The sequence below is a fragment of the Pristiophorus japonicus genome, chromosome 14 (genome assembly GCF_044704955.1).
Source record: "Pristiophorus japonicus isolate sPriJap1 chromosome 14, sPriJap1.hap1, whole genome shotgun sequence".
Classification (NCBI taxonomy): domain Eukaryota; kingdom Metazoa; phylum Chordata; class Chondrichthyes; family Pristiophoridae; genus Pristiophorus; species Pristiophorus japonicus.
Window position 1 is genome coordinate 75,301,903 of NC_091990.1, and position 16,640 is coordinate 75,318,542.

Here is a 16,640-nt window from a genome sequence, read left to right on the forward strand (position 1 = left end):
ATGGGAACTAATTCTGCTCAAGGGTCTGCTTCCAAATCGTCACCCATTGTCTACTTCTTTGGATACCAACAGATTCTTTGCAGCTCTGTGTTCTGAACATTGATTCCAGCATCTTCAGAGCATCGTGATATTGGCCATTTATGTTTGTGCAGGGATTGGTGCGATTTAGGGTGGATCTGTGGGAATCGGACTATTTCTTTCTGTTGAGCAAAAGCAAATTCCTTTTATATTGTGTCGTTAATTTTGAAAATGTCCCAAGGTATTACACATTGAGGGAAAATGATGCGAAACCCAGAGAAGACATCTGAGGAAGAGTGACTACAAGCTTGGAGCACAAGGTGGGCTTTAAGGAGAACCTTAAAGGAACTGAGCGTGTGGAGAGACAGAGAGTGACATCTAGGGAGTGACTTCGAGAAAGTGCTTTTCCAGCACTGCTTGTTGGCCAGGAGGAGGAGTGCTTCCTCCCGGCCCTGCAACTAAACCTACGTTCAGCCACCCTCACCGCGATCTCCAGTCCCATACCCGTGGTTCAGTGTTGATCATCCCCATTATCCTATATTTCTCCCACCGCGAACCTATCTTTCCCACCCCCCGTGATCCTATGTATCTCCCCACCCGATATCCCATGTTTCTCCCCCGGCTGTGATCCCAAGTTTATCCCACCCATGATATGATGTTTCTCCACCTGTGATCCCGTGTTCCTCCCACTGTGATCACATGTTTCTGCTCCACCCGTGATCCAATGTTTCACCCACTATGTTCCCAAGTTTCTCCCGCCATGATCCCATGTTTCTCTGCTGCCTATAATCCACTGCAGCACTAAGAGAGTGAGCAGTAGGATTGTAAACATTTTCAGAACATACAATACTTCATCACAGGGAATGATTGAGGAGGATACCATTGCATCATTCAGCAGAAATGTTAATAGACCTCTGAATAGAGGAAAATACAGGGATGTGAAGACATTGGCCTAAAACAAATATGTCATTATTTTTATTTCGAACTACCAATCTTCAAACCAATGATTGAACACTATGGGCCCAAGTTTCCACATGATTCGTGCCTGATTTTTAGGAGCAACTGGTGGAAGAACGGACTATTTTAGAAATCGCAATTCTCCACATTTTTTTTTCTGCAGTTCTAGTCAGGTAAAACAGTTCTAGTTTAGAACAGAATTTTTCTTCAAAAGGGGGCGTGTCCGGCCACTGACGCCTGATTTGAAAGTTTCCACAGTGAAAATGTACTCCAAACTAAAGTAGAATGCAGACAGTGAAGATTTTTGTAGAACTGAAAAACCTGTTCTACACATTAAAAAATCAGGCGCAGGTTACAAATTAGGCGTCCAGAACGAGGTGGGGGGGGAGGGGGGGGGGAAGGGAACTCATTAAATTCGACAATAAATCCTTATTTATACTTCTACAAATATTATACAAATAAATCCAACCTGAATAAACATTTATAAGCCAAGAAAAGAATAAATAAACCATCTTCCTACCTGCGTGAAAGTGCTTCAGCCAGGGAGAATTCTGCAGCCGTTCATGCCGCTGAGCGGGAGGGGGGAAGAGGGAGAGGGGGAGGGAGGGAGAGAGAGAGAGAGGGGGAGGGAGAGAGAGAGAGAGGGGGAGGGAGAGAGAGAGGGGGGGGGGGAGAGAGGGAGGGAGAGAGATAGGGGGAGAGAGAGAGAGGGGGAGAGAGAGGGAGGGAGGAAGGGAGGGAGAGAGAGAGGGGGGAGGGAGGGAGAGAGAGAGAGGGGGACGGAGGGAGAGAGAGAGAGAGCGGGAGGGAGGAGAGAGAGAGAGAGCGGGAGGGAGGGAGAGAGAGAGAGAGAGGGGGAGGGAGGGGAGAGAGAGAGAGAGAGAGGGAGGGAGAGAGAGAAGGGGAGGGGAGGGAGAGAGAGAAGGGGGAGGGAGAGAGAGAGAGAGAGAGAAGGGGGTGGGAGGGAGAGAGAGGAAGGGGGAGAGAGAGAAGAGGGAGAGAGGGGAGGGGAGAGAGAGGGGGAGGGAGGGAGAGAGAGAGGGGAGGGAGGGAGGGAGAGAGAGAGGGGAGGGAGAGAGAGAGAGAGAGAGAGGGGAGAGAGAGAGGGAGAGAGAAAGGAGGAGGAGGAAGGGAGAGAGAGAGAGAGGGAGGAGGAAGGGAGAGAGAGAGAGAGAGAGGGAGGAGGGAGAGAGGGAGGAGAGAGAGAGAGAGGAGGGAGGGAGAGAGAGCGGGGGGGGAGAGAGAGAGCGGGGGGGGGAGAGAGAGCGGGGGGGGGAAAGAGAGCGGGGGGGGAGAGAGAGAGCGGGGGTGGGGGAGAGAGCGGGGGGGGGAAAGAGAGCGGGGGGAGGGGAGAGAGAGCGGGAGGGGGGAGAGAGAGAGAGCGCGGGGGGGGGGAGAGAGAGCGCGGGGGGGGGGGAGAGAGAGAGAGAGAGAGAGAGCGGGGGGGGGGGTCGGGTCGGGGAACAAGAGCGCGGGTCGGGTCAGTCAGGGGGTGGGGGGGGGGGGGCGGGTCTCGGGTTGGAGCGGGTGTCGGGTCGGGGCGGGTGTCGGGGAGCGGCTGTCGGGTTGGGGGGGGGAGAGCGGGTGTCGAGTCTCGGGGCGGGGGGTGGGGGGGGGAGCGGGTGGGTGTCGGGTCTCGGGAGGGGGGGGAGCGTGTCTCGGGTCGAAGCGGGGGGGGGAGGGGGGAGCGGGTGTCGGGTCGGGGCGGGGATGGGGAGCGGGTGTCGGGTCGGGTCTGGTCGGCGGTGGGGGGGGGGGAGCGAGTGTCGGGTCTGGTCGGGCGGGGAGCAGGAGCTGGCTGTGGGAGGAGCCTCATTCACGCAGCCCCAGTGAGGCCATTCAGCCAGGGCTAGGGGCTGCGTGCTTCGGGCCCCTCCCACACAGTTCGGCGCCTGGAGCGACTGCACTTGCGTGCCGACTGTAGCGCGCATGTGCAGAGGTCCCGGCACTGTTTTCAGTGCCGGGACCTGGCTCCGCCCCCCCCCCCCCACAGCTCGTGCTGGCTGCGCCGAGGGCCAGAGGACCTGTAAGTAGGTAGAGAATACCGAGGATTGTTTTAGGCGCCGTTTTAGGCGCGAAAAACGGGCGCCCAGCTCGGAGGGGCGCCCGTTTTTTTGCTTGTGGAAACTTGGCCCAATATCTTTCATTTTGAAATACCAATCTCCAAACCAATGATTGACACATTGTGACGGAAGTAAATGGTTCATTTCCTGCCACATGGCTGTATAACTCTTGGGAATACTTAATGATAGTTTCAAATTTTCCACAGAAACATCCATGTATCATGTATTAAAACTTCCTGTGAATCTTTTATCATGACTTTTTTGTGAGATTACTACAAAATGATTCAATTTATATTGGTAATTGGATACCTGCTGTTGAAGTCAAGGTTGTTGTTGGTACCATTGTTGATAATGCTGTAAAGTAAAGATTTGAATATTTAGGTGAGGAGGATACTGAGCAATTTCATCATCTTTCAATGGGAAATACTACAAATGAAGTGAATAAACAGGGGAAATAAGCAGCATAAGCAATGAATTTAATCCCATTTAATGCTGATGCTGCAAATACAGTGAAATGATCAATTAAAGTTTGAAAACATGTGTAATAAAGAATGAGGCATTGGAAATAATGCACTGGGGAATAGGAAGTACAGTCGATGTCCATTTGCACCATGATTAGCACCCTGCTCCTGGTTACAATCCTGAACAATGAGAAAACAGACCTGATGCAGAAATGTTTTTGTTTGAATTCAACTTGCGGAAGCAAGTAAGCATGGAATAATGTATTCAGTTGCATATACTTGAAGACTTCAGATAAGCAGATCATAGGCAGTCCCTCGATCGAGAATGACTTGCTTCCACATGGGTTCACAGATGTTTCAATGAAGGACACGATATTTTAGTCCTGAACTCCAATTGAAGGAGTGGAAGATGCCTGTGCGTGGATTATTTCAACATATGGTGACCGTTGCACATCAGGCACCACACAGGCTTGACAGAACTAGGCCTTTATCCAATGGCAATGATTAACGAGGACGACTGGAGACCTGCTCTGCTGCATGGACCTAGTGGCCACACATATTGGTGTGTGGGCTGGCCCGTGCTGCATAGAAACATAGAAAATAGGTGCAGGACGAGGCCATTTGGCCCTTCAAGCTTGCACCACCATTTAATAAGATCATGGCTGATCATTCCCTCAGTACCTTCCCTCACACCCCTTTCCTGCTTTCTCTCCATACCCCTTGATCCCATTAGCCATAAGGGCCATATCTAACTCCCTCTTGAATATATCCAATGAACTGGCATCAATAGCTCTCTGCGGCAGGGAATTCCACAGGTTAACAACTCTGAGTGAAGAAATTTCTCCTCATCTTAGTCCTAAATTGCGTACCCCTTATCCTAAGACTGTGTGCCCTGGTTCTGGACTTCCCCAGCATCGGGAACATTGTACCCGCATCTAACCTGTCCCGTCCCGTCAGAATCTTATATGTTTCTATGAAATCCCCTCTCATCCTGCTAAACTCAATGTATAAAGGCCCAGTTGATCCAGTCTCTCCTCATATGTCAATCCAGCCATCTCTCTCTCCCTCCCCTCTCTCTCTCTCTCTCCCTCCCCTCTCTCCCTCTCTCTCTCTCTTTCTCTCTCCCTCCCTCCCCCCTCTCTCTCTCTCCCTCCCTCCCCCTTCTCTCTCTCCCCCTTCTCTCTCGGGAATCAGTCTGGTGAACCTTCGCTGCACTCCCTTAATAGCAAGAAGGTCCTTCCTCAGATTAGACGACCAAAACTAAACACAATATTCCAGGTGAGGCCTCACCAAGTCCCTGTACAACTGCAGTAAGACCTCCCTGCTCCTATACTCAAATTCCCTCGCTATGAATGCCAACATACCATTTGCCTTCCTCACCGCCTGCTGTACCTGTATGCCAACTTTCAATGACTGATGAACCATGACACCCAGGTCTCGTTGCACCTCCTATTTTCCTAATCTGCCACCATTCAGATAATATTCTGCCTTTGCGTTTTTGCTCCCAACCTCACATTTATCCACATTATACTGCATCTGCCACGCATTTGTCCACTCACCTAACCTGTCCAAGTCACCCTGCAGCCTCTTAGCGCCCCTCTCACAGCTCACACCGCCAACCAGTTTAGTGTCATCTGCAAACTTGGAGATATTACACTCAATTCCTTCATCTAAATCACTGATGTATATTGTAAAGAGCGGGGGTCCCAGCACTGAGCCCTGCGGCACTCCACTAGTCATTGCCTGCCATTCTGAAAAGGACCGTTTATCCCGACTCTCTGCTTCCTGTCTGCCAACCAGTTCTCTATCCACGTCAGTATATTACCCCCAATACCATGTGCTTTGATTTTGCACACTAATCTCTTGTGTGGGACCTTGTCAAAAGCCTTTTGAAAGTCCAAATACACCACATCCACTGGTTCTCCCTTGTCCACTCGACTAGTTACATCCTCAAAAAATTCCAGAAGATTTGTCAAGCATGATTTCCCCTTCATAAATCCATGCTGACTTGGACCGATCCTGTCACTGCTTTCGAAATGCGCTACTATTTCATCTTTAATGACTGATTCCAACATTTTCCCCACGACTGTCAGGCTAACCAGTCTATAATTACCCGCTTTCTCTCTCCCTCCCTTTTTAAAAAGTGATGTTACATTAGCTACCCTCCAGTCCATAGGAACTGACCCAGAATTGATAGACTGATGGAAAATGATCACCAATGCATCCACTATTTCTAGGGCCACTTCCTTAAATACTCTGGGATGCAGACTATCAGGCCCCGTGGATTTATCGGCCTTCAATCCCATCAATTTCCCGAACACAATTTCCCGCCTGATAAGGATATCCTTCAGTTCCTCCTTCTCACTAGACCCTCGGTCGCCTAATACTTCCGGAGGATGATTTGTGTCTTCCTTCGTGAAGACAGAACCAAAGTATTTGTTCAACTGTTCTGCCATTTTTTTGCTCCCCATTATAAACTCACCTGAATCCGACTGCAAGGGACCTACGTTTGTCTTCATTAATCTTTTTCTCTTCACATATCTATAGAAGCTTTTGCAGTCAGTTTTTATGTTTCCAGCAAGCTTCTTCTCGTACTCTATTTTCCCCCTCTTATTTAAACACTTTATCCTCCACTGCTGAATTCTAAATTTCTCCCAGTCCTCAGGTTTGCTGCTTTTTCTGGCAAATTTATATGCCTCTTCCTTGGATTTAACACTATCCTTAATTTCCTTTGTTAGCCACGGTTGAGCCACCTTCCCCATTTTATTCTTACTCCAGACAGGGATGTACAATTGCTGAAGTTCATCCATGTGATCTTTAAAATGTTTGCCATTGCCTCTCCACCGTCAACCCTTTAAGTATCACTCGCCAGTCTATTCTAGCCAATTCACGCCTCAAACCATTTCCTTAAGTTCAGGACCTTAGTTTCTGAATTAACTGTGTCACTCTCCATCTTAATAAAGAATTCTACCATGTTATGGTCACTCTTCCCCAAGGGGCCTCGCACAACAAGATTGCTAATTACTCCTCTCTCATTACACATCACCCAGTGTAGGATAGCCAGCTCCCTCGTTGGTTCCTCGACATATTGGTCTAGAAAACCATCCCTAATACACTCCAGGAAATCCTCCTCCACCGCATTGCTATCAGTTTGGTTAGTCCAATCAATATGTAGATTAAAGTCACCCATGATAACTACTGTACCTTTATTGCATACATCGCTAATTTCTTGTTTGATGCTGTCCCCAATCTCACTGCTACTGTTTGGTGGTCTAAACACAACTCCCACTAGTGTTTTCTGACCTTTGGTATTCCGTGGGTGTCGGGTCGGGTCTGGTTGGGGGGCGGGGGGGGAGCGGGTGTCGGGTCGGGTTTGGTCGGCGGTGGGGCGGGGGCAGGGGGCGACTGTCGGTTCTGGTCGGGGGGGGAGCATGAGCTGGCCGTGGGAGGAGCCTCATTCACGCAGCCCCAGTGAGGCCATTCAGCCAGGGCTAGGGGCTGCGTGCTTCGGGCCCCTCCCACACAGTTCGGCGCCTGGAGCTACTGCACTTGCGTGCCGACTGTAGCGCGCATGTGCAGAGGTCCCGGCACTGTTTTCAGCGCCGGGACCTGGCTCCGCCCCCCCCCACAGCTTGTGCTGGCTGCGCCGGGGGCCAGAGGACCTGCAAGTAGGTGGAGAATACCGAGGATTTTTTTAGGCGCCGTTTTTTTTCTTATGGAAACTTGGGCCCATTGTGTTGGAAATAAATGGTTCATTTCCTGCCACATGGCTGTATAACTCTTGGGAATACTTAATGATAGTTTCAAATTTTCCAGAAAAAAATCCAAATATCATGTATTAAAACTTCCTGTGAATCTTTTATCATGACTTTTTTGTGAGATTACTACAAAATGATTCAATTTATATTGGTAATTGGATACCTGCTGTTGAAGTCAAGGTTGTTGTCGGTACCATTGTTGATAATGCTGTAAAGTAAAGATTTGAAGGCTTAGGTGAGGAGGATACTGAGCAATTCCATCATCTTTCAACGGGAAATACTAGAAATGAAGTGAATAAACAGGGGAAATAAGCATCATAAGCAATGAATTCAATCCCATTTAATACTGATGCTGCAAAGAATACAGTGAAATGAACAATTAAAGTTTGAAAACATGTATTATAAAGAATGTGGCATTGGAAGTAATGCACTGGGGAATAGGAAGTACAGTGGATGTCCATTTGCACCATGATTAACACCCTGCTCCTGGTTACAATCCCTAACAATGAGAAAACAGACCTAATGCAGCAATATTTTTGTTTGAATTCAACTTGAGGAAGCACGTCAGCATGGAATAATGTATTTCGTTGCATACTATTGAAGGCTTCAGATAAGCATATCATAGGTGTTATGCATGTAAATATGTAACACTTGCCACCAGAGGGCGTGATTGTTGGAGTCATAATTGTTAACTGCCCACACATGCAAGGCCAGCATAAAAGGTTGGCTGCCATGTTGTTTAGGCATTCTGGAGTTGTAATAAAGAAGATTAAGGTAACACTAAGATTAGCTCACAGTACTCAGTCTCGTGGAGCTCTTCTATACACAACAATTGGCGACGGGTAACAGAATCCGAACCTTCACGCAACCATGGCTGCCGTTGGAATATTAGAGCGATTCATAGAGGGAGATGATTGGGAAGCCTTGGTCGAGCGTCTCGACCAGTACTTCGTGGCCAACTAGCTGGAAGGAGACACTAACGCGGGCAAGCGCAGGGCGGTTCTCCTCACCATCTGTGGGCCTAAAATATACGGTCTCATCAAGAATCTGCTCGCACTGACAAAACCAATGGAGAAGGAATATACAGAGTTGTGTACGCTGGTTCAGGACCACCTCAAGCTGAAGGAGAGTATCCTCATGGCCAGTTATCGTTTTTACACACACATCGTTCCGGGGGCTAGGTCGTGGCGGATTATGTCGCCGACCTGAGGCGCCTCGCGGGACCTTGCAATTTTGGAGCTGCTTTGGGCAAATGCTGTGGGACTTTTCCGTGCTGGGCATCAGCCACGAGGTCATTCTTCGAAAGCTGCTGGTTGCCAAAACCCTAGACCTGAGCAGGGCCATCGCGATCATCCAGGCATGCTTGGCCACGGATGATAACACCAAACATATATCTTCTCAACATCGAAGCTCACCGGCAAGTACTGTGTATAAAATGATGTCGCTAGCAGGCCGAACTGCATATGGAAGGGCCTACACGTCTGCGGCTGCAAGACCTGTGATGGCTCGAGTCTGCCATTGGGGGTGAATGTGAATCCATTAGCACCGTGTTGGTGCTGCGGGGGTAATCCTCGGGCCCATCAATGTCGATTCAAGCATTACGTGTGCAAAGGCTGCGCAATGATGGGGCACCTCCAGCGAATGAGCAAACGTGCTGCGACATACCATGTGGCAGAGGATGATCAATCCGGTGCGGATCACGCAGCACAGGCAACTCAAACCGAGGAAGGAGTGTATGGGGTACATACCTTCACCACCAAGAGCCCTCCTATAATGCCGAAAGTCAAATTAAATGGAGTTCCAGTATCCATGGAGTTGGACACGGGTGCGAATCAGTCAATAATGAGCCAGAAGGCTTTTGAGAAAATGTGGGGCACTAAAGCACAAAGGCCCAAACTGAGCCCGCTTAATGCAAAGCTGCATACCTACACCAAATAGCTCATACCAGTCATTGGAAGTGCGGCAGTGAAGGTATCGTATGATGGAGCTGTGCATGACCTATCATTGTGGATTGTTCCAGACAATGGCCCAAAGCTGTTCGACAGAAGCTGGCTGGAAAAGATTAGATGGAATTGGAATGACATCAAAGCACTACCTTCAGTGGATGATGCCTCGTATGCTCAAGTGCTGAGCAAGTTTCCCTCTCTATTTGAACCAGGCATCGGCAACTTCAAGGGCGCCAAGGTACAGATCCATCTAAGCCCCGATGCACGGCGCATCCATCACAAGGCTTGGGCGGTTCCGTACATGATGAGGGAAAAAGTCGAGATCGAACTGGACAGACTCCCAACGCGAAGGAATCACATCGCCAGTCGAGTTCAACGAGTGGGCCAGTCCAATTGTTCTGGTGTTGAAAAGCGATGGCACGGTCAGTACCCGCTGCCCAAGGCGGATGACCTGTTCGCAACGTTAGCGGGGGCAGAAGTTGTTCACCAAGTTGGACCTAACCTCCGCCTACATGACAGAGGAGCTGGCTGAATCTTCGAAAAGACTGACATGCATCAACACACACAAAGGGCTGTTTATATACCACAATTGCCTGATACGTCCTTACAACACAGTATAAATGCACACGAGGCCCATGCTTGAGAGGTCAGTCTGTGACCTGTCCTTTATTCCTTAGCACTCAAGTGATGAAGGTGGGTGGAGCTTCCCCTTTTATACCTGAAGGTCCAGGTTAGGAGTGTCTCCCACCTAGTGGTCAGTGTTCTCACGGGTGTACAACTTAGATCAGTTTACATGGGTTACAATGCTGGTTGAATACATGACAGTGCCCTTTCTGGATTCGCTCGGCTGCAGCCATTTTCCAGAGAAACATGGAGAGTTTGCTGAAATCTGTTCCGCGCACCTTTATGTTTCAAGACGACATCCTGATCACTGGTCGTGACACCATCAGACATCTACACAACCTGGAAGAGGTTCTAAGTCGCTTAGATAGAGTGGGACTCAGGCTGAAACGCTCCAAGTGTGTTTTCCTGACGCCAGAAGTCGAATTTTTGGGGCATCAGGCCCACGGACTCAAAGACAGAGGCCATCAAGAATGCACTGAGCCCACAGAATATGACGGAGTTGTGTTCGTTCCTGGGACTCTCAACTATTTCGGTAACTTTCTACCCGGATTGAGCACGTTGTTAGAGCCTTTGCACATGTTGCTACGTAAGGGTGACGACTGGGTTTGGGGCAAATCACAAGACACAGCCTTTGAGAAGGCCAGGCACCTGCTATGTTCAAATAAGTTACTTGTACACTATGACCCATGTAAACGTTTAGTGCTAGCTTGTGACGCCTCATCATACGGGGTCGGCTGTGTGTTACAGCAAGCCAATGTATCGGGCAACCTCCAACCGGTTGCATACGCGTCTAGATGTCTGTCTAAGGCTGAGAGTCTATAATATGGTCGAGAATGAGACATTAGCATATGTATATGGGGTTAAGAAAATGCACCAATACCTATTTGGACTTCGGCTTGAGCTTGAAACTGACCACAAGCCACTCATTTTGCTGTTTTCAGAGAGCAAAGGTATAAATACCAATGTTTCGTCCTGCATCCAAAGATGGGCACTAACACTATCCGCTTATGACTATGTTATCCAGGCACTGAGGAAGTGTGTCCTGATGAAATGGGAGCAGAAGGGAAAAGGGATCCTGTGGGCTGATTTTATCATTAGCCACCAGATCCTAGTGGATCTCAGGAACCACTGTCTATGGGGAGCCATAGTGACTGACAGGGAAGGTGAGGTGGCGGAGATCCCAGAAAAAGGGGCCAAGGGAACATTGTGTACCGTGAAGCCAAAGGAGGGTTATGACTTGGAATTACTGGTGGAAGTTAGTATGGAAGGGGACCCCATGACCCGACCACAAAAGCAATATAATTTCCCCAGGGAGGCAGAGGCAGACCTGACAACGGCGCTGCGATCACTAGTAGAGCAAGAGGTGTTAAGACCAATAGCAACCCATGTGAACTCTCCACTGTGGTCGGTTAAGAAACCGGACAACTCATGGAGGGCCACCGTGGACTATTGAGTACTAAATAAGAATATCCCTGCCTGTGCACCCACTGTAGCAGCCGTAGCGGATCTCATAGGGAGTATTCCAGCATCCGTGACCACTTTCACGGTGCTGGACATTTCAAATGGGTTCTGGTCCATTCCTTTAAAACGGGAGGACCAGTACAAGTTTGCCTTTACCTTTAAGGGCCAACAATACACGTGGAACTGTCTTCCCCAAGGCTTCCACAATAGTCCCAGCATTTTTCACCAATGCATGGCGAACTGTTTAAAGGGCTTTAGCAGACCCCAGCAGTTGGTGCAGTATGTGGATGACCTGCTCCTGTTCACCGATCTGGGGAGGAGCATGGCCCACTGCTGGCTGAGCTGCTGGAGCTGCTAAAAGAAGGGTTTAAACTAAACCCCAAGAAGGCACAGATCGGCCAGAAGGAAGTCAAATTCCTGGGGCTGACTGTGCGCGCTGGGGAAAGGGCCATAGACAAGGCTAGAAGGGAGGCAGTACAGGAGTTACCAGCCCCCAACACAGTGACAGGGGTAAGATCCTTTCTAGGGCTCACCAGGTACTGCAGAGACTTCATTGAGGATTATGCAGCCACCGCAGCCCCTCTGCTCAGGCTCCTACACAAGAGTGTAGAGTGGGACTGGGATGAGGGTTGCGAGGCAGCATTTAATCAGCCTTAGGAGCGATAGATGTAGGAAAGGAGTTTTTCCTGGAGGTGGCAGCCAGCGGGGACAGTTTGAGCTCAGTGCTGCTTCAAGAGCGGCACAGCCAGCTGAGACTGGTGGTTTACTCCTCCAGGATCCTCACAGATGTGGAGGAGGGGTACTCCAACTGTGAGAGACACCTCCTAGCCACACATTGGGCAGTGAAAAGATCCTTGATCTTCACGGGAGGGTCTCCTCTAACACTCCTAACCCACCACACACCTACTCAGATGCTCCTAGATGGGAGGATTAAGGACAGGACGGTGAGCAGTGCCCGCATTGCTTGTTGGACCCTGCTCCTCTCCCAGATGGACCTCAGAGTAGAAGGCCCACGCGAGCCAAGGCTCGCAGCCAACCTAATCTATCCAGGGAAAGCCCACTGGTGCTCCATAGAAGGGGTATGGGAGGTTAACATTGGCCTTCGGGCGGGGTTACACCCTACAGGCCGGGACATCTACGTGGATGGGTCCAGCACGGAATCTGCTGGCGAACGGTATCTGCTGCCGAACGACTCACTGGGTGCGGAGTCTATGACCCAAGGGCAGGTATTGCCCTGGCAATCAAGCTCCCCAGCACCATGAGCGCCCAGCATGCTGAACTGTCCGCCGTAATGTACGTGGTGACCCACCCCGAGGAATTCCCTACCCCGTACACGATTTGCTCGGACAGTATGTTCACTTGCAATTCACGTACGGAGTACCTGGCTATCTGGTCCCGTCGCGGATACACGTCCTCTGACGAGAGACCCCTGGCAATCAAGCCCCTGCTGGAGAAAATCATGACAGCGGTGGGGGAAGAGGGAAAGGTCTACATACATAAGGTGAAGGCCCATTCAAAAACCGAACCCCGTGCAGAGGGAAACCAACAGGCTGACAAACTGGCCAAAGAAGATCCCCGCACGGGAAAGTTCTGGGACCCCTATGACACCGGCCGCATAGCAGCGGTCAAGAATAAGAACAGGGCAGCAGAGAGTACAGGGATAGCTTTGGCCCCAGACTTAAAAACAGTTCAGCTACAGGACCCAGTCCTGAAAGCTGTCCTGAATGCGCTAGCTAGAGGAGAGAGAGTAGAAGGTCCGCACGGCACAACAGCCATTACCGTTAAGGAAGGCATGCTGTTTAAAGAGGGACAATGGGTCATGCCGCAGCAGCACCAGAGGGAATTCTTAAAACTGGCCCATGAGGGTCCAGGAGCGGGACACCCCGGGCCTGAGACCACCTGGCAACGGGTGGAACAGGCAGGTTGGTGGCCGGGACTCAGGGAGGACGTCCGCGAGTTCTGTGCGAACTGTCTGGTGTGTGCTGCGAACAACCCTGACCCCCAGAAAAGGAAGGTGTCCCTCGGACACGTCAGAAGGGTAGAGGGAGCATGGCAGTCAATCCAAATTGACTACATCGGGCCCCTACCCATTGCCCAGGGAGGCTACAAATACTGCCTAGTCCTGGTGGACGTATTCTCAAAATGGGTTGACGCCTTCCCCTGCCGAACAGCCACCGCACTAGGGACAGCTAAGATTCTAGTGAGGGAAGTGTTCTCCCGGTGGGGACTCCCACAGTATGTGGAGTCGGACCAGGGGAGCCATTTCACCGGGCAGGTAATGCAGGCAACCCTTAAGGTGCTCGGCATTGAGGGGAAATGGCACGTTGCCCACAATCCACAGTCATCGGGTATTGTGGAGCGTTTAAACCGCACCATTAAAGAAAGGCTGCGGAAGGAAACGGGAGACTCACCCCAAAAGTGGGTGGAGGTCTTACCGTTGGTCCTAATGGGGATCCGAGCCAGCCAGTCAAAGAGCACCGGGTATTCCCCATACGAGCTCATGACTGGCCGGATCATGCGGACCCCCACCCATGTCCTAGCCCCGGTGCTCACAGAAGGTCAGCTCAGAGAGGTGAACCAGGACCGGTTTGTCAGGAACCTGTTTGAACACCTCAAACAGATTCACTGGCAGGCTGCTAGTTACATGGGCAGACAGCATCAGGGGAACCAACTGCCGCTAGAACCCAGCAAACACCACGAATGGGAGATAGGGGACCAGGTCATGGTGAGGAACTATGCTCGGGTCGGGGTTTTTGAAGCATTATATATGGGGCCATACAGCATTGTGGACAAGGCAAGCCTGATGGTCTATGCCATAAAGCTGCCCCGCCGTACTAAGTGGTTCCACATCAACCAGTGCAAGCTGTACAACCCAGGGTCAGCCAAGGACAGAGGGCAGCAGGGAGGGGTGAACCTTCCTCAGGACAGGGACCCTCCGTTGGCCGCCCCCGACGGTGGAGGGCCCACAGGGAATGTGGCAGGCTCAGAAACCGTGCCTATTTGCAGTACTGGAGGGGCTATCCCACCCATCGTTTGGGATTCGGACACACCCCCAGTAACCCAAGCCCTGAGAAGGACCCTCCGTACAACACGGCCAAAGATACCGTGGTCACCGGCATCTCAGCCTCAGCGATTCTACCCTCGGAGAAGGGCAGCCCGACAGGAAAGGCCGAAGGTCAGAAGTACAGAGGCCGCTCAGAGTAGGGACCACCAGCCAGCCGCCTGCAGCGGTGAGGGTCTCACAGGAGCAGTAGCAATGAGCTGTCCCAGAGACAAGGGTCTCCAGCTCACCGGCTGCGGGGAAACCCTAGCATCCAGGCGGCTATCAGGCCGCACAAGGCATGGGCCTGACAGGGACTAACCAGGCCACCCGGAGACGGGTGGCGGTTGTACATAGCTCTAATTTTAGTTTAAGGCAGCTGACTGCACCATTTTATATTTTAAGGTTTAGTTTAGAATTAAGGGTAATGTTGCAGTAATGTTTAAGTGTTTGTTTGAGTTTGTCTTGTGTGTCAGCCAGCCTGAGAGCAGTTCTCAAGGGCAGGATCCAGACATTACCGGGTGATAGACAAACCTCAGGAGACCAATAGATGTTTAATTTTAATCTATGTTTTTTTCCTTCTGTAATGTGGTTGTACGTTGCCTATATGCTGGTGAATATAATGTAACTGAAATAAAATGAAACTGTGCTGAAATGCAATTGTAGTGATTGAACCCCCTCCAAGCTGGGAGGGTGTAAATGTAAAAAGTTTGTACCTGTAAAGGGAAAAGTGTGCATCTATGGTGATGTTGCATAAGTGTAATGCATTTTGGGTATTAGTTTAGCTAATTTATGGGGAAGGTTATCTCTTGGGAGTCAGGAACTTTGCTCACCTCAAAGAATGATACCATAAGTGATATGGTATCACAGGGGGGAATGTAGAATTTACCAATATCTCGCAAAGATTCCAGATATCTTTCCCCTACAGAGGAGAAGAATCCCTTTCTGGGCTTTTAAAATGAGTTTAAAGGGGCAGACGAAGCCTGCGGGGGATAAAAGGGGATGCATTCATGGAGACCCCCCCCCCCAGTGTTTGGACTCATAGGAAAGGGAATTCAAAATGGACTTAAATTACAGAAGCTTGAGAGCCCCTAAACATCGATGGGAAGGAGCATATCAATTTTAAGATTCTACAACCTTTTTGGCTGCGAAAAGGAGTTACCAAATACAAGAGGTGGGGCCAAATTCGTGTATTAAGGATCCCAGACTGTCTGGGGGAACTATTCACCCCCTAAGAGATAATCAAATTACCCAATCAAGCACAATGGAAATCATGGTCAGAAAAACTGAACAATCTTAAAACAATGCAAAACCAGTGATAGCATATTCTCACACCCTAATCGAGTTACTGCTGACAAAGGAGACATTTGAAAATCAATGGACAGACAGTTTAAACAGAGCCCAAGAGATTTGATGGGAGATAACGGAGCCTTTTTTTGGGATATATCTATCCCCCAGTGTTACAAGAAAAGACTAGCAGAACTCAAAGCTAGCAGAACACAGAGACTGGAACTCGCACAGACTCGAAAGGAACACAGACAGACACAAGCAGCCTGCTTGCTCTACAGTGAAGAAATGGAATAGTGAAGGAAACTACCAGAACTCATCAGGAACCGACCGAGCACGAGGCCCACGAAACGGAAGGTTTTCAGCAACCAAATTGACAACCTGGGCCACCACAACCAGCGAAACAACCAACCGAAACCAACTCAGCAAAAACCAAAGAATCGACCTTTACTTCCACTCTACAATCTACTTCTGAATGACCCAACGGGTGAGAAATTACCAAAAGGGACTAGCTAAAACTATTCCTAACCAAAGAAAGTGGGTACTTACCCCAAACATCCAAAACGCAACTTACCGCATCAAAGGACGCACCCCAACCGAAGACTATGCAGTCCGAAGTCCTCTCCTCCGTCCAGGGTACGGCTCGCCTAGAAGGCCAAGTGCAGCGAACCCCAAAACCGTGATTCACCGGCAACTGTCTAAAGGGATTGGTGAGCATAGCCCCTGAACCCTCAGAGCTATAACTTAGTTAGTTAGGGGAATTGGGAGGGGGGAGGCTGGGATAACTTGTGTAAATGTATCTGCATTCTCCTCTTTACCCCATTTAGAGTTTAAGCTGTATTCTTTTCCCCACAGGCTGTAATTTGACACTTTATTCAATGTGTTGTACTCTTCAGTGTGTATTGGTCTGTTGTGTTATTAAAGGTGTGCCTTTTACTTTTTTTTTTAAACACAATAAAGCCAAACCTGGTTCCAACCTTAAAACCGATTGTCTGTCCAAGTCTGTCACAGTCCCTTCATAATTC

The 16,640-nt window shown here is 49.8% G+C and overlaps 1 protein-coding gene across 1 annotated transcript in view; it reads right to left on the reverse strand.

Annotated features, from left to right (window-relative positions):
• LOC139279609 (mucin-6-like) overlaps positions 1–16,640 on the reverse strand; it is a 288,296-nt gene that overhangs the window by 69,629 nt on the left and 202,027 nt on the right. The window contains exons 20-21 of the mRNA XM_070898725.1: positions 7,421–7,465; positions 3,348–3,392 (exon numbers count right to left, since the gene is read on the reverse strand). Of these exons, the coding sequence (XP_070754826.1) occupies positions 3,348–3,392; positions 7,421–7,465 (90 nt within the window). The remainder of the gene's footprint in view (positions 1–3,347; positions 3,393–7,420; positions 7,466–16,640) is intronic.